The sequence below is a fragment of the Rana temporaria genome, chromosome 4 (assembly GCF_905171775.1).
Source record: "Rana temporaria chromosome 4, aRanTem1.1, whole genome shotgun sequence".
NCBI classification, from domain to species: domain Eukaryota; kingdom Metazoa; phylum Chordata; class Amphibia; order Anura; family Ranidae; genus Rana; species Rana temporaria.
In genome coordinates, this window is record NC_053492.1 from 187,180,025 (window position 1) to 187,198,996 (window position 18,972).

At 41.7% G+C, this 18,972-nt stretch overlaps 1 protein-coding gene across 2 annotated transcripts in view; it reads left to right on the plus strand.

Annotated features, from left to right (window-relative positions):
• The window catches only part of ATP13A4 (ATPase 13A4), a 153,985-nt gene that overhangs the window by 111,785 nt on the left and 23,228 nt on the right, over positions 1 to 18,972 (plus strand). For both annotated transcript variants that reach the window (XM_040349525.1, XM_040349526.1), the window contains 7 exons: positions 2,285 to 2,364; positions 4,046 to 4,088; positions 4,200 to 4,309; positions 8,122 to 8,218; positions 11,969 to 12,041; positions 13,059 to 13,233; positions 17,070 to 17,266. In XM_040349525.1, coding sequence (XP_040205459.1) covers positions 2,285 to 2,364; positions 4,046 to 4,088; positions 4,200 to 4,309; positions 8,122 to 8,218; positions 11,969 to 12,041; positions 13,059 to 13,233; positions 17,070 to 17,266 — 775 coding nt within the window. The remainder of the gene's footprint in view (positions 1 to 2,284; positions 2,365 to 4,045; positions 4,089 to 4,199; positions 4,310 to 8,121; positions 8,219 to 11,968; positions 12,042 to 13,058; positions 13,234 to 17,069; positions 17,267 to 18,972) is intronic.

Here is an 18,972-nt window from a genome sequence, read left to right on the forward strand (position 1 = left end):
ATCGAGACTCAACAAGAAACTAGACAGGTTCATATCCCGCTCAAGGGATCCGATGGCCTGCGGAACCGATGCGTTGGTTTGCCCTTGGCATCAGTTCAAACTTCTTTATGCGTTTCCCCCGCTCCAGTTACTACCCCGCCTGCTGCGCAGGATCCGGGTGGAACACATACCAGTCATCCTGGTAGCTCCAGCATGGCCCAGAAGGGCATGGTACTCACTCATCCTAAAGATGGTAGTGGGAGACCCTTGGACTCTTCCTCTACGGCCAGACCTGCTATCGCAAGGTCCGATCCTCCACCCTGCCTTACAGCATCTAAATTTGACGGCCTGGAAGCTGAATCCCTGATTCTCAGGGGTAGAGGTCTGTCTCAGAAAGTAGTCTCTACCCTAATCAGAGCCAGGAAACCGGTCTCTAGGGTGATTTATTACAGGGTCTGGAAGGCCTATGTAGGCTGGTGTGAGTCCAAGCGATGGCTTTTCTCGCAAAATTACCATCGATAGAGTATTAAGTTTTCTCCAGCTAGGAGTGGATAAAGGATTGGCATTAAGCACAATCAAAGGACAGATTTCTGCTCTGTCAGTGTGGTTTCAGCGGCCGCTGGCCACCCACTCGCTGGTTAAGACCTTCCTTCAAGGGGTCTTACGTATTAGACCTCCAGTTAAATCCCCGCTTTGTCCGTGGGATTTAAATCTTGTTCTGTCAAGTTTACAGAAACAACCGTTTGAGCCGTTGGCTGAAATTCCTTTGGTTCTACTGACAAGGAAGTTAGTATTTTTGGTTGCCATAGTTTCCGCAAGAAGAGTTTCGGAGCTAGCGGCCTTATCCTGTAAGGAACCATATCTTGTTTTTCATAAGGACAGGGTCGTTCTCCGCCCTCATCCTTCCTTCCTACCGAAGGTCATATCCAGTTTTCATTTGAACCAGGATTTGGTATTACCATCCTTCTTCCCTAAACCTACTTCCAGAAAGGAAGGGTTGCTGCATACCTTGGATATTGTCAGGGCCATGAAGGCCTATCTTAAAGCTACAAAGAAGATCCGGAAAACAGATGTGCTGTTCATTCTACCGGAGGGGCCCAAGAAGGGGCAGGCAGCTGCAAAGTCCACCATTTCTAGGTGGATTAAGCAATTAATCACTCAGGCCTACGGCTTGAAAGGGTTGCCTCCTCCAGTATCATTAAAGGCTCATTCTACTAGAGCCATGGGCGCCTCCTGGGCAGCACACCACCAGATCTCTATGGCTCAAGTTTGCAAGGCGGCAACCCGGTCTTCTGTCCACACGTTTACAAAATTCTACAAGTTGGACGTAAGAAGGAATACTGATACTGCCTTCGGGCAGGCAGTGCTGCAGGCTGCAGTTTGAGACCCTCGGATTCCGGGGGCTCCTCTTTTTTGAGTTAAATTTAAAATTTAAAATTATTTTTCTCAACTAAGTTGGATTTATTATGATTTGAGTATATCTCTAAATTAAATCCTTTTGTCTTGGAGATGTTCTCCCTCCCCTCATTGTAAGCATTGCTTTGGGACATCCCATATAGTAATGAATGCCGCTCTGTGTCCCGTGATGTACGATAAAGAAAAAGAGATTTTTAATACAGCTTACCTGTAAAATCTTTTTCTTGGAGTACATCACGGGACACAGAGCTCCCACCCCTCTTTTTTGAGGACCATTTTGGGAGGCATACTGCTTGCTACAAAACTGAGGTACTCCTCCTATGGGAGGGGGTTATATAGGGAGGGGCATTTCCTGTTTGAGATTGCCAGTGTCTACACCTGAAGGTACTCCATATAACCCATATAGTAATGAATGCCGCTCTGTGTCCCGTGATGTACTCCAAGAAAAAGATTTTACAGGTAAGCTGTATTAAAAATCTCTTTTTTGTGCATATTTGTAAAGCCCTAGAAAAAAAGGGTCATTGCTGACAACAATAGCCATCCAAATTAACTCTGAGAACAGAGAAGTAGGGGAGAATAGGGAAGTATAAGCTGATGCAAATATGTATGTTGGCATGCTATGTACTATATTTGTTATTATTGCATAAAGATCGTTTTGTGAACTATATTATAACATGGAGTCCTGTACACAGCATTCTGTGAGTCATGTAGATCTCAGCTGAAAATCTCTGCCAAAGTGTCTAATAAAAGTCTGAAATCCATTTCCTCAAAAAACCTGCTAGCAAGCATTTCTGTTTAGGCATTCATGGCTTTCTGGGTGTGATAAGAATATGTATGGATATTCTGTACATGCTAAATCATGCTGAGCTTGTCTACTGTTGTTTTACAGATACTGATAAATGGCACAATTTTTGCGCGTATGTCTCCAGGGCAAAAATCAAGTCTTGTTGAAGAATTTCAAAAACTTGGGTAGGTAGGAGTATACCTGCAATGTATGGTATATCATCTGCATTAACCCTTATGCAGTGTGGTTCATCTGTATGTTGGTATATAAGCAAAAGTGAGTTCATCTTTAAGGTTTTTACATTAAGGCTGGAAGTATTTCTCACATATATTAGTTTTTAACGATTTCCTGGATAATAAAACTGACATAATCTGCAGACTCAACATTTATGCATTGTGTTAGTGGGCTGTAGCAACAGGCGATTTCGAATTTGAGTGATCAGGCATGTTGGATTTTTTTTTGAAAAAACGCATTTCTAATTAATGATGGGAGAATAATGCGAGAAATATAATCGAAAAGGAAATGTGCATGAGCTGTGACCTGGAAAGTAAAGAAGATTCACAGCCACAAATATTATTTTCTGTATCAACATGATGTGAAATTGAAGGTTTGGTTGGTTGAATTTCAAAATCAATGGTGGTACCATCGGATCACAAAACACACGAATTTCAGATTTTGGAAAACAAATTTGTTTGGAATTTGACCATGTATGGCCTGCATTAACAATAGCATGCAATTTCAAATTCGCAGCTAACAAAGCTAACAAAATAAAAAATGACACATACTCAAGAGAAAAATCCATAATTGTTTATAAAACACTTGTTTGATTCATCCTAAATATGTAGTACAGTTTTGGTCACCAGTTAACAGGCTGTCCTACAATTAGAAAGAAGGGCAACAAACTTAAAAAAGGGGTTGGTAGAGCTCAGTTACTGTTTAAGGGTGTGATTGACAATGGATTTACATCGGGGGACACTTTTTTTTTTGTTTTTTTATAATAAAGGAATTGTCAAAACTGTGTGTGTGTGTGTGTGTGTGTGTGTGTGTGTGTTTTTTTCCACTTTTATGGTAAATGGGTAGGTGTACTATGTACCCCATATTCATTCACATTGGTAGGGATCAAGATCTGGGACATGGTGCTTTGGGGTGGGGGCAGAGCACCCCCTGCTCCAAAGCAGCCACCCCCCATGTTGAGGGCATGTGGCCTGGTATAGTTGGGGAGGGGGCACAAAATGCACTGTGCAGCACACAGTGCATTGCAGGTCATTGGGCAGGGCAAACACAATTTCACTTTTTAAATATAAATACCCCTGTAATACACAAGCTTAATGTATTCTAGTAAAGTTAGTCTGTAAACTAAGGTCCGTTTTGTTAGGTTGTTACAGCATTTAGACACTTTATAACATAGAAATTGACTGGGGCCATCTTAAGTGTGGGCATCATGAAGCCAGACTGTATGACTTCCTGGATTTCAGCCTTGCACATGCTCAGTGCTGCACAAGCAGTGTCAGATCAGATTTCAACACCTGTGCTGTCCAAGTCACATGATTCTTTGAGACTGGGTAGTGCACAGACTCCTGGAAAGTTACACCCACTACATTCCCAGGAGTCTGTGAGGTGTAGGTTAGGAAGCATTAAGCACCTAGGTGCAGGAAGTGGGAAGATTAACTATTCTGCCTAGCAACAACACTTTGAAGGCATCTAAAAAAAAAAAAAAAAATTCGTAAAGGACTAATGACATTTTTTTTAAATTACTGATGTAATGTTATATTTATGGGTGGAACTCCACTTTAACTATACATGGCCAGCAATACTGTGTTTGATATGAAATCTAATCGAATCCAATTGATATTTTTTTTTCTGCAGGTATTATGTCGGAATGTGCGGTGATGGTGCAAATGATTGTGGTGTAAGTACAAACTGCGCAGTTTCTTATATTTTTTTTATGAATAATATGAATAAAAAATGACATTATTGAGACTGGTATCTGGCGATTCATCTCCATGGTTATTATTTACAGGCTCTGAAGATGGCCCATGTTGGAATTTCATTGTCTGAGCAGGAAGCTTCTGTTGCTTCCCCATTCACATCAAAAACTCAGAATATTGAATGTGTTCCTCGGCTGTTAAAGTGAGTCTTCACAAAGCATTTTCCTAGTTTCACTTTGTTCATATGCTGAACTACCACTCTATTAAAAATATATTATACAATGAGTTACTCATCCTCTGTGAAGGTTGAACTATTTAGGGTTTAGATACACAAGTGCAAATAAGATTTGTTAAAGTGTACGGTAGTGATAGGAAGTTAACCTCTTTCTGCCCATGAAATACAGCAGCAAAGAGAAGGGGCTTTAATATCCATATGCTGCATGTATGCATCCATAGGGGCCTAGGTTTCTGTGCTGAGAGTCTGTCAAAGGCAGTTCCTTCTCTCTAGTAATGAATGGGAGCCCATGGGACCGGCTCCCAATCATGTGACCACTGTGATAGTTATACACAGTGGTCATGTGACCAGGCAGTCTTTCCAGCCCCCAGACACAAATTCACTGCTAAAGGGGCTTCCAGGGCTGTGTGGGAAGGGGTTAAGCTTGCTTTAAAATTCCAATTATGTGCATGGTATTAAAGTGATTGTAAAGTGTCCTTTTTTTTCTATAAAAATAACAAACATGGTATACTTACCTGCTCTGTGCAGTGGTTTTGCACAGAGCAGCCCCGTCCTTGGTCCCTCCCTCCTGTTTCGTGCCCCCACATGAGGGCACCTGATCCGAGCTGCAGCTCTGTGTATCCATTCAGACACGGAACTGTGGTTTGGTCTCTCTCCTGATTGGCTAACTGAGTTTGCGTGACAGTAGCGGGAACCAGTGGGGCCGCTTATGTGTCTCAGCCAATCAGGAGGGATCCTGGATGGCCGAGGCACTAATTTACATTGCTGGATAGAGATGGGCTCAGGTAAGTATTAGGGGGCAGAGGGGGGCTGCTACACACTTTTTATCTTAATGCATAGCATGCATTAAGCTAAAAAACCTTCTGCCTTTACAACCACTTTAAACAGCAAGCTCCCCAGCACATATCTGGATTTGGGAGGAAATTTCACATCGCTTTCCTGCATATTAGGAAATTACACCACAAGATCTTAAAATGCTAAACCCTAAATTAGTTTTTTCAGTATGTCTGGCATCATGCCTCGCCCTCGCTATTGACAATTTTTTGAAGCAACTATCTGTAAATCATTTGCAAAGTTTCTTACCTGCATTGAATGCACTTCCAATTGCTGGCTGACAATTCTAAGCCATTGCCTTGCAATTAACAGCAGCATTGTCATCCTGCCATGTTCACATCTTAAGCCCCATACACACTATCAGTTTTCCTGCAGGTTTTTGTCTTCAGGTTTACCAAAACTATGTAGTGCAAGGGCCTGCTTGATTGTATACAAATCGAAACTCTCATGCCACGTACACACGATCAGTCCATCCGATGAGAACGAACCGATGGACCGTTTTCATCGGTTAACCGATGAAGCTGACTGATGGTCCGCGCCTACACACCATCGGTTAAAAAAACGATCGTGTCAGAACGCGGCGACGTAAAACACAACGACATGCTGAAAAAAACGAAGTTCAATGCTTCCAAGCATGTGTCGACTTGATTCTGAGCATGCCTGGATTTTTAGCGGATGGTTGTGCCTACTAACGATCGTTTTTTTCCCATCGGTTAGGAATCCATCGGTTAAATTTAAAGTAAGTTGGCTTTTTTTAACCGATGGTTAATTAACGGATGGCGCCCACACACGATCGGTTTTGACCGATGAAAACGGTCCATCAGACCATTCTCATTGGTTTAACCGTGTGTACGCGGCATTAAGGTTTGACCTCATATTAGATGGTTTGGGTAAATCTGAAGACAAAAACGTGCAGGAAAACTGATAGTGTGTATGGGGCTTTAATTTTTCTGTTTGACTACCTATCAGGTCTATCAGATCAGATAGGTCAGATGAGACACTTTAAGGGAATGGCTTAGCATTGTCAACCTGCAATAGGAAGTGCTGTTATTGGCATGATCTGTAAGTCAAAAACGTTGCAATTGATTCACAATGGCCTAAGGTGATTGTAATGTGTGTGTGTGTGTGTGTGTGTGTGTGTGTGTGTGTGTATATATATATATATAATATATATATATATATATATATATATATATATATATATATATTACACACACACACACACACACACACACACACACACTCTTAAACATGTTATACTTGCATGCTCTGTGTCTGGGGTCCCCCACTGGTGCTCCTACTCTTCTCGGGGTGCCACCATAGGATGCCGCTTCTGATTGTGGCACACTTGCGTACTCGATCCTGAGCCACGCTACCTGCGTCTGTCAGACAATGCCGCCTGGTGCCAATTTTTGCTCCCTCATCACAGGATTTGACTGATGACAACGGAAGCCAGTGGCACCCACTGCTTCAGCCAAGCCTGTGAAAGTGAGAATAGCTGCTACAGATGGGCATAGTACTGGATTGCGTGAGGGCTCAGGTAAGTATACAGAGGGGTGAGGGGGAAATACAGGTACTGAAACATTTTTTACCTTAGTGCAGGGAATGCAATAGGGTTAAACATGTTTAGGCTTTAGAACCACTTTAAGATGGCAATGCATAATGCCAGACATACTGAAAATAGATTATTGGTTTAGAAAGAAAGAACCGCCGCTCCAAATGATGTACCTCAGTGATAAATAAAATAGTCCAAAATCCAGTGGGTGCAGGCAATACACAGAGCATAAATGGGAGGAAAGAAATTTTGGACAGTCGCACTCCAGTCACATTGATAACCAATGCTTAGTCATAGCTGCTATGACTAAGCATTGGTTATCAATGTGAAACTAGTTAGCTCTATTACCCCACTGTTTGCTGTTTTTTCTTGCTTTTGTAGTATTTTTTTACCAGAATAAAAGGCAACACCTTTTTACCTTTTATTGGAGTGCGGCTGTCCAAAATTTCTTTCCTCCCAGATTATTGGTTTACATACACTTTAACATTGATATGTTGGCCTACTCGGTTCATGACTGTCACAAAAAAATGACTGGTGCAATGCTAAAAACAATGGTAGTTCAGGCTTTGAGTGTGGAGAACTGTGCGAATAGTAATGAAACCGGAAAATCGTACATGTGTATCTGAGGTCTGTTGTTTGGTTGTTAAGGGTGTACACAAACTTAAAAACTCTTTAGACATATGAACATCCTTTTCCTAGACTGTCTTCTGGAGTATCACATCTTCACTCTTCCGACACAATACACCAGATCAAACATGGCCTATAAAACTACACTATCTAGTACTGTTTCCTTTTGGACAGAGTGGAAACTATCCCATTTTATGTTTCATCTTTGGTGCTCTGCTGGAATGCAGGCAACTCTTACTGATACCCTTTGTCTTTAAAGCCCCATACACATGACGAGAATATTGGACCAATGATCGCCTTTTTATTTTTTTGCATGCTAGTCTCATATCGAAAATAAAGAGGTTACTAAACTTTAAAAAATTCTCGTATGACAGAATACAACTTCAGAAGTAATGTAATGTATTGTATTTCATTTTTTTTTTAACATTCGTGGTCCCACTATTCTGTTTTTTTTTTACGGACGAAAACTGTACGGATTATATGAAAATTGTACGATCGGTAGCGTACGAGAACAATTTTCAAGTTTGTCCCTTTTGGATAATTTTGCATGAATTGTCGTAATCGGCTCTCGAAAGCTGTGTACTAACGATCAGATTCTCGTACGTTCGCTTTGAAAGCGGTATTTTTTATTTTATTTTCTCGTTGTATGTACTAGGCTTGATGTGATTTTAAATGGTAGCTGTTCACTTACAATCGCTTACCTCCTGTACATGTACTATGTCACAGATTTTATGTACTATTATCCTTGTATTCTATATTTCAGAGAAGGAAGAGCTGCTCTTATTACCTCTTTCTGCGTATTTAAGTACATGGCTCTTTACAGCATGATTCAATATATCGGTGTGCTGCTCCTATATTGGGTAAGATGAATAAATACTCTGCTGCCTGACAAATACATTTCACTAGTAAAGTGTATCTAAACCCAAGAAGATGTCATATATTGCAGCTTACCAGTCATTTTATATCCTGGCTGCATTATTACATTTTTTAAGGCCTTTTATGCCTTTAATTTTATTTGGTGATCCTGCCAGTAACACACTTCTGTCCTAGGGTGACAATGCTTACTCGCTGTACTGCATGTGTACAGGGCAATGTTGTCACCCTCAGCTACTCACTTCTCGCTTCTGACTTGGATTACAGAAAACGTCTCAGTCTCCACATCCAAATAAAGTAGGGGGGTGCGATCAATAGCTTACTGGACAAGGAAGAAAATAATAGATTTTTGTTAGGGTTTGCATACAGTTTAACTTTATCATTTGCAACTATAGCCTTAAAAAAAATTACTTTTATTTGTTAACAACATTATTTATTTATACCAGGGCCATAGAAGTTGATTGAGCCAAAACAGGGTAGATTTGTGTTTTAATGATCATAAAAGCAAGTGATATTTCAGATTTTAAAGAAATGGGGTCTAGACCTGGTAGAGGATGATAGTAAGCATCTTAGGTGATTGTTAGGCCTTGTACACACGACCGAACATGTCCGCTGAAACTGGTCCGCAGACCAGTTTCAGCGGACAGATCCAACCGTGTGTACAGCCTAGCAGACAGGTTTCCAGCAGACAAAAGTTTTAAAGCATGCTTTAAAACTTATCTGCTGGAAACCCGTCCGTCCGACATGTCCGCTTGTTAGTACGCTTAACCAGCGGACCGAAATCTCCCGCATGCGCCGAATGGATTCGACGCATGCGTGGAAGCATTTTACTTCCTGGTTTGCGGACGTGGCGGCGTCAATGTCACCGCCATGTAACCGCGCTGTCTGTCCGCGGGGATTTTGGTTTGATGGTGTGTACAACCATCAGACCAAAATCTCCGAGCGGACATGTCCGATAAAAACGGTCCGCGGACCGTTTTCATCGGACATGTTCGATCGTGTGTACAGGGCCTTAGAGGCTGATTATTGAACCTGCTGAAAAGTGTCCCTGTGAGTGGGCTTAATATCACTATTAAGAAGATTTTCTCTCATATCCAGTATTTGGTGAACGACCAAAAAAGGAAGTCGTGGGACACCTCTTCAATACGGACAACAGACGTTCTAACCCCCGGTGCCCATTTCAGAGTTTCAGAGTGATAGCATTCATTTTTAAAGACGCTATAATGACCGTGATCTAGCAGTCTCATGTCCCCAGTCTCTCTCTGGATATTGCAGAAACAATACGCCTGTAGTGTCTTCAGTCTTCAACCACTCCTGTTACCATCTACAGTTTCTGATCATCTCCTAGTATAGCTGAAGTCTCATATAGTGTATTGTCATATTATGTGAGACTCTTTGGCACTGTCAGAGCCCACAGTTGAGGCCCCCTTACACTTTGTAAGGTGACAAATGCTGTTCTAACCCATCCCCAAAATTTCAGAAACCCAAAAGAAGTTTAAAGCCAAAATTGGGCTTTAAAGTGGATGTAAACCTAATTAATGAAATTTGAGCTAGGCACATATATCTGCAGTGTTTTGTTATTTCTCTTCAAAGAGCTAAGTCCCATAACTCTCCCCTGACCCGTTCTACTGTTATCAGCCAGTTAACTCCTGACAGATTCTCACATATCTGATAAAATCAGCCTGAAATTTCTGTCTGGAAAGGTTGCTATAAAAAGATTAGCAGAAAGCTGACACTGTTACAAAACACCTTTGAGAGTCTCTGCCTATGATGAGAGGAGGTGTGTGTGCCTTTCCTCCAATCAGCAATTTTAGCTATCTTGGCTGTATGCCCAGACATCACACTGTTGAACAGGAAGAGAAAATGTGAAGACAGCAGATATGTATTTCGGGAGATTTATTTAATCTCTGTGTATCATCTGGGGCTGTTCACTTCACTGGGTGTATGGAGGGTTTACATCCACTTTAAGGAAATCTACAGTTGTGCTCATAAGTTTACATACCCTGGCAGAATTTATGATTTATTGGCCATTTTTCAGATAATATGAACGACGACACAAAAACATTTTTCACCATGGTTAGTGTTTGGCTGAAGCCATTTATTATCAATCAACTGTGTTTACTCTTTTTAAATCATAATGACAATATAAACTATCCAAATGACCCTGATCAAAAGTTAACATACCCTGGTGATTTTGGCCTGATAACATGCACACAAGTTGACACAAAGGGGTTTGAGTGGCTATTAAAGGTAACCATCCTCACCTGTGATCTGCTTTCTTGTATTTAGTGTGTGTGTGTATAAAATGTCAATGAGTTTCTGGACTCCTGACAGACCCTTGCATCTTTCATCCAGTGCTGCACTGACGTTTCTGGATTCTGAGTCATGGGGAAAAGCAAAAGAATTGTCAAAGGATCTGCGGGAAAAGGTAGTTGAACTGTATAAAACAGGAAATGGATGTAATAAGATATCCAAGGAATTGAGAATGCCAATCATCAGTGTTCAAACTCTAATTAAGAAGTGTAAAATGAGGGGTTCTGTTGAAACCAAACCACAGACAGGTAGACCAACTAAAATTTCAGCCACCACTGCAAGGAGAATTGCTCTAAGTGCAAAGAAAAACCCACAAATAACTTCATGTGAAATACAGGACTCTCTGAAAATGTGGTGTGGCTGTTTCAAGATGCACAATAAGGAGGCACTTGAAGAAAAGTATCCCACTTACAATACGCCAAACAGCACAGAGACAAGCCTCAAACATTCTGGCACAAAGTCATATGGAGTGATGAGATGAAAATTGAGCTTTTTGGCCACAACCATAAACACTACATTTGAAGAGGACAATAAGGTCTATGATGAAAGGTACACCATTCCTACTGTGAAACACAGAGGTGGATCGCTGATGTTTATGGAGTTAGTGAACTACAAAGGCACAGGAAATTTGGTCAAAATTGATGCAAAGATGAATGCAGTATGTTATCAAAAAATACTGGAGGAACATTTGCATTCATCAGCCAGGAAGCTGCGCCTGGGACGTACTTGGACATTCCAACATGACAATGATCCAAAACACAAAGCCAAGTCGACCTGTCATTGGCTACAGCAGAATAAAGCGAAGGTTCTGGAGTGGCCATCTCAGTCTCCTGACCTCAGTATCATTGAGCCACTCTGGGGAGATCTCAAACATGCAGTTCAGGCAAGACAGCCCAAGAATTTCCAGGAACTGGAGGCATTTTGCCAAGAGGAATGGGCAGCTTTACCATCTGAGAAGATAAAGAACTTCATCCACAAATACCACAAAAGACTTCAACCTGTCATTGATGTCATAGGGGGCAATACACGGTATTACGAACTGGGGTATGTAAACTTTCGATCAGGGTAATTTGGGTAGTTTCTATTGTCATTATGATTTTTAAAGTGTAAACACAGTTGATTGATAATTAGTTGTGCAGTTTATCTCAACACAAACCACAAGTTGTCAGATTATGCTTCAGACTTGATCTGCAACATCATCAATTGATAGTAACTAACAGTTAACAATACCTGTGTAGTATGACTGTCTACCTGGTTGAATATCCATTGAAAGAATTGTTTAGGTAGAACCCTCACACAGCAAAGTCGCTGGTAATTTTTTTAAATGGACTGATCAGATTCGAGTTAGTGTGACCGGCTGAATTAATGTGCTTCTAGTTAACTCAAACACATTAATTTGTTAACATTTAATTTTTTTTCTTTAGCAAAAAAACGCTTTTGCAAATTATCAATTCCTTTTCCAAGATCTGGCAATAACAACAGTGATCAGTGTGACAAGTAAGTGGCAGTTAATGCATCTCTTTCACCAGTTATCTGTGCAAAAACTCACGTTTGTTCTGTGATATTGTCCATTTTATTTGATAGTTAGCCCTTAAATGTTTTAGCAAAGAAAAGGTATTACAACCCATGGATAAAGGATGCTGCACACCCCTAATAATACTTGAAGAAAAGGAAATTTACCCCTAGGGGCTTTGTGTTGCAGCACGGTATAAATGATATACACGTTTAGTAAAAAAGTATAAATTTATTAGAATAAATATGATTATCAAAAAGAGACCCAAAATCAAGGGACTCAAGATATGAGCTTTGACAGAAAAAAAATCAATCAATCAAAGAAAAAAGATCAAACACAAAATGGTAACAAATGCAAATTAAACAGTACTGTTCAATTTGCATTTGTTACCATTTTGTGTTTGATAAGTTTGTGCTTCACTTTTTTTTTTTTTTAACAAATTTTGTATGCATTTATATGAGCGAGTATCAGTTTATATCACTTAAAATTAATCAACATGTGCTTTCTACAAAATAAACTGACCAAAAATGTACATTTATTTATTCAACACAGCTATACAATGCACATTGAAACATGAAGTTGGCAACCAAGGGGCCCACACTTTTCAGCTAAAACATTTTTCATTTATTTTTGGATAATGATGAGGGGGTGGAACCTGAGTCAGGTTCTCATTGCTGTCTTAATAGGACAATTATTTTTCATTTGTCCTGGTGAGAGCTGTCACCAGAACTGAAAGCTAAGGAAAATCCACAGTCTTCCACTGGTTCCGGTGACAGCTGTCTATGGGGGCATTTACCTGACTTTGGAGAGCTTTCACTCCTTTTTTTGTCTGCCGAAACAAGCAAAAATGAATAGATTTTAACTATTGTATCCAAAATGTGGGGGGGGGGGGGGGAATGTTCTGACTTTACATGCACTTATTTTACCATACTGGACAGTAACACAGACACTTGCTGGTTTAAGTATTAAGTATATACTAACTATTCACTTTTTTATTTCAGTGAGTTTGAATCATGCATACCCAAAACTGGCCTCATACAGGCCTCCAGCCCAGCTAATTTCGCCTCAACTATTACTCTCTGTGGTGCTAAATATTATCTTCAGTCTTGCCTTACAAATCTGTGGCTTTCTCATTGTACAAGACCAGCTGTGGTACAGCTCCAGTGATATATTTAGGTAAGAAAAGGTCAAGGTCAGGGCCCCTAATGTCTTCTTACCAGATTACCTTACAATACCTAGGTTGGTACATGATAAAGAAAATATATTTAATGATCTAGTCTCTTAAATACATTAAAAAGCCTAAGCGCTTTGTGTACTGTAGGTTGTAAATATCTAGCCTTTTGGGGCCGTTTATCTCACTGCTGAAAACAATAGACTTCTGCAGTATTAACTGGTAGAAAAAATCATGTGACCTAGGCTGCCTAGAATAAGAGCTGGAAAATAGCATTTTTTTTTTATACAAGGAAAGAAATACTGTTTATTTATTTTTTTGTACATTCATGATAGCATACCCCCCAACCGTCCCGGATTCCGCGGGATCCTCCCGCAATTCTAAGTGTGTCCCGGGGTCCCGCGGACTAGACTAGATTCCCGGAAAACAGGGCCCCGGGCACGACATTACAGGGGCGACATTCCATGCCTCCATGTTGATTTCCCCCGCCATATTTGGTGTCCGGTGCCTGGCCTGTTATTGGGCGTATTGGCGTCATGTGCGTCGTGGGTCTGGCCTGTCTGCTAACGTCTAGAAGTCCCGCCTCCGCACATGACCGCTATATTCCCAATCACAGTGCGGGAAATACGGACCATGGTGGATGATGGTGGTGCAGGTGGAAGGGGGTGCTGCAGGTGGATGGCCCTGGCGGAGATTCAACAACTCTGATCCCCGCCCCCCCCGCTCAACAACTCTGATCCCCCCCCCCGGTTAACAACTTTGATTCCCACCCCCCCCCCCGCTCAACAAGATGTCCCGCATTGTATTTATTAAATGTTGGGAGGTATGATGATAGTGGTTTGATAATGCTGTCATGTGCCCTGCTGATTTGTCTAAGATGTCAAACTTAATAGTTTGTCCACATTAGGGGTCCATTTATAAAACCTTAGTTGTGCTTGTGCAGAAGTGACGAACATCAGCACATTTAGAATATTAGAATATAGTCCGTACCACCTAGTCATTATAATGCATTTTTGATGTGTTAATGTAAAAAATAAAAAAAAATAAACATTATGGCCAGTAGGTGGTGCTGATGAAACAAAAACGACTTGCATTAGAGAGAATATATAGCAATTTTCATGATAAATGTTCAGATGTTTGTCACATCCGCACAACGACCCCAATTAATTTTTAATTGAGCTTTTTATATTTTTTTACTAATGCTTATATATATATAATATATATATATATATATATACATACATATATATATACAAAACTGGGCCAAGTTTTTTAATTTAGGTGTAGCGCTACCCCCGCAGGAGCCGCTGATTTGTTATTGGGATCGGCATATTGAGTTACCTTAGTGTGGCGTATGGGTGTAGTTAGAGAACAAAGCAGTGAGCGAAGGTCCAGACAGTGAATAAAGGGTTTTCCAATGCTTTATTCCAGGCCAAACACGGCCAACATCAACATTAAATGGGAAGAGCAGGTTGATGAAGAAAAAGGAGAACCTTGCACTGTCAGGCCCGTATAGAGATTGAGCTGTACTTACTCAATAGAGTATCAAATTCTTATTCGTCGCCACTCTAGTTGGAGTGGGTAAAGTGTCCCCTCTCACAAGCCTGGCAGCCGAGGCGTCACTTTGGTATGCTGGGAGGAACAGGTCTCTCTCACAGACCTGGCTCTAGGGCCTCTGCCACAGGCCAATTACTTTAGGTGAGCTAGATGGGTAAATGGAGCGAATCCTCCCAGTAGGTTTTAGCATAGGTCAACGGATGACAGCAAAACGTACCTGTCAACATTCCGGTCACCAGATCCCCGATTGGTTCGTTCAAGCCCTGTTGGACAACCTGCCTCCGGGTTCCCCTCAAGCCGACCCCCCCCAATCAAACGGCACCCCGCCTGGGATCCTCTCACTAGAACCGGGGACCCAGTAAGTCACTGGAGTCCCCCTTTACCTCCGGATGAGGGTTTGTGTAGACTGCAATTCTGGCCTGGTGGGCGGCACTGGCGGGGTCCATGGATGTGCGCACCCTGAAGGTGGATGCCGCACCTGGAACCGGGACCCTGCGAAACTTGCTTAGCACATGTCACAGATATACCCCTCCCCAGCATGCCTTGCGAGGGAGAAACTTCTCTAATTGGCTGCTGGGGAAAGTTGCTCTGCCAGAACCCCTCTGGCGCCAACTGCTGCCCAGGGATGGTATTGCATCCCTGGAGCACAGACTGACCCAGTGGACGTTTCTGGAGTGACAGAAGTCCCAATTTTAGCAAATTGTGAATGGGAGCAAAATAACTCTCCCATTCCCCACTAACTATAGCATAGTGCCCATACTGAAAGTAAGGGGGCGCTACATAGGTAACATTCTTTTTACTGCAAAAAAATTAAAAAGTGGTTAAAAAAAAGAAATACCTATAATTTGCTTGGTTTTTCAGTATGGTTTTCTAAGTTATGGTTTTATTGATTTCTTTTAAAGGCCTGGTGTTCTCCAGACTTTTTTTAAATAAACAGCCAAATGGCCATATTAAAGCAAAATAGCCCCGGTGTCTCCAGTTTTTACATCTTACTATTAAGGTCCTTGGCCACCCCATAGTACACTTTGGTAGCTCTTAACTACTTGCCGTCGCCGCACCGTCATTTTACGTCCACAAGGTGGCTCTCCTAGGCGAGACCACGTAAATGGACGTCCTACCCTTTAGCCGCCACTAGGGGCGCACGCGCGCCGCCGGAGGCGCGCGCGCGCGCCCCCCGCTCGCCCCCGACTCCCGTGCGTGTGCCCGGCGGGCGCGATCGCCGCCGGGCACACGCGATCGCTCGGTACAGAGCGGGGAACGGGAGCTGTGTGTGTAAACACACAGCTCTCGTTCCTGTCAGCAGGGGAAATGCTGATTTTCTGTTCATACAATGTATGAACAGAAAATCAGTGTTTCCCCAAGTGAGGCCACCCCCCCCCCCCACAGTAAGAACACACCCAGGCATACTTAACCCCTTCCCCGCCCCCTAGTGTTAACCCCTTCACTGCCAGTGGCATTTTTATAGTAATCTAATGCATTTTTATAGCACTGATCGCTATAAAAATGCCAATGGTCCCAAAAATGTGTCAAAAATGTCCGAAGTGTCCGCCATAATGTCGCAATACCGAAAAAAAAATCGCCGATCGCCGCCATTACTAGTAAAAAAAATATTAATAAAAATGCCATAAAAATACCCCCTATTTTGTAAACGCTATAACTTTTGCGCAAACCAATCAATAAACGCTTATTGCGATTTTTTTTTACGAAAAATATGTAGAAGAATACGTATCGGCCTAAACTGAGGAAAAAAAATGTTTTTTTATATATTTTTGGGGGATATTTATTACAGCAAAAAGTAAAAAATATTCATTTTTTTCAAAATTGTCGTTCTATTTTTGTTTATAGCGCAAAAAAAAAAAAACGCAGAGGTGATCAAATACCACCAAAAGAAAGCTCTATTTGTGGGAAAAAAAGGACGCCAATTTTGTTTGGGAGCCACGTCGCACGACCGCGCAATTGTCTGTTAAAGCGACGCAGTCCCGAATCGCAAAAAGTACTCTGGTCTTTGGGCAGCAATATGGTCCGGGGGGTAAGTGGTTAAAAAACCTTACCTTTCGCCAGGACTGAGCACTGACCTATTTTGTCTAAACTGAGTTTGATTTTTCAGCTCTAAGGTAACCACCTTTTTACTCTAGTATATTTACAGATTAGGAGTGGTTAATATACAAACATCTTATTATGTATGCTAAAATAAAGGTGTAAGGCTGTACAGTAATCTGTTTGACTTTCCAACTATGTATCTAAAGATCCTACAGCTAACCTATTTGTTCTTTCCGCCCTCCAGAGCTTGCCATCCAGGCAATAATAATGCCTCATTTAATCTGAGTAGCAGCAATGATACTTCTATGTCCCTGCCTGAAAAGACTGAATACCAGAGCTATGAAAACACCACTGTCTGGCTCCTGAGCACTATTAATTGCCTTATTGTAGCCTTTGTGTTCTCAAAAGGGAAGCCATTCAGACAACCTATTTATACGAACTGTAAGTAATATACCTATAACATTCAGAAGATTTAAAAAGGCGACTCTGCCCTGTGCTGCATTGGGTGCATTGTGACAAATAAAGAAAATGCGTCAGTGGTGATAGAGGCAGTGGTCCTGGGTTCTTATGAGGCACCCCAGTTATTCCTTTATAGGGGTTTTTACAACCCCTACCCCCTTACTTGAACTATGTGTTCTTATATTAGAGTGTGGTGCAAACTCAGAGTGCTTACCCTAGCTGATACTAATCAATGGTCCCCACATACTGCTCTCTGGAACAATCTAAATCTTCAGGACCTCTTCCAAATTCCGGAGCCAGCCATTTGGGAAAAAAGAGGGATTAAAGTTCAAGGTGATTTGGTTTATTTACAATAAACTTCCACCTTTTTGATGTATTGAAAATTAGGTATTTCCTGCCGAATAGTAACTTATTCCAATCCATTCAGTTACATCATGCATGGTTTCCTCAAGCCTCTTTGAGTTTGGTGATAATAAAAGTGGAACTTCTCCTGAGAAATGAGTCCCTAACAAAGGTTCACTCAACTCTATAATAAAGCACTACAACAATCACCATCGTGGAGCCTAAATAAATGTAAGGAAAAATGGACTCTGGACTTCCCCACCCTGGATAATGATGATTGGGAGGCTATATGGCATGATACTTTCTGCCATTTGATCTCGGCCAGAGATAGACTTTGAATTTAAAATTGTATATATACACACACATACATACACAGTATCTCACAAAAGTGAGTACACCTCTCATATTTTTGTAAATATTTTATTATATATTTTTTTCATGTGACAGCACTGAAGAAATTCCACTTTACTACAATGTAAAGTAGTGAGTGTACAGTTTGTATAACAGTGTAAATTGTCTGTCCCCTCAAAATAACTCCAACACACAGCCAATAATGTCTAAACCGCTGGCAACAAAAGGTGAGTACACCCCTAAGTGAAAATGTCCAAATTGGGCCCAATTTCAATACTTTGTGTGGACACCATTATTTTCCAGCACTGCCTTAACCCTCTTGGGCATGGAGTTCACCAGAGCTTCATAGGTTGCCACTGGAGTCCTCTTCCACTCCATGACGTCATCACTGAGCTGGTGGATGTTGGAGTCCATCACCTTTACCCTCAGCTTTAGCAAGGCAGTGGTCATCTTGGAGGTGTGTTTGGGGTTGTTATGTTGGAATACTGCCCTGTGGCCCAGTCTCCGGCGGGAGGGGATCATGCTCTGCTTCAGTATATCACAGTACAGGTTGGCATTCATGGCTCCCTCAATAAACTGTAGCTTTCCAGTGTCGGCAGCACTCATGCAGCCCCAGACCATGACACTCTAACCACCATGCTTGACTGTAGTCAAGATAAACTTGTCTTTGTACTCCTCACCTGGTTGCCGCCACACACGCTTAACACCATCTGAACCAAATAAGTTTATATTGGTCTCATCAGACCACAGAACATGGTTCCAGTAATCCACATCCTTAGTCTGCTTGTCTTCAGCAAACTATTTGCGGGCTTTCTTGTGCATCATCTTTAGAAGAGACTTCCTTCTGGGACGACAAGTCATGCAGACCAATTTGATGCAGTGTGCAGCGTATTGTCTGAGCACTGACAGGCTGACCCCCCCACACCACTTCAACCTCCTGCAGCAATGCTGGCAGCACTCATAAATCTATTTCCCAAAAACATCCTCTGGATATG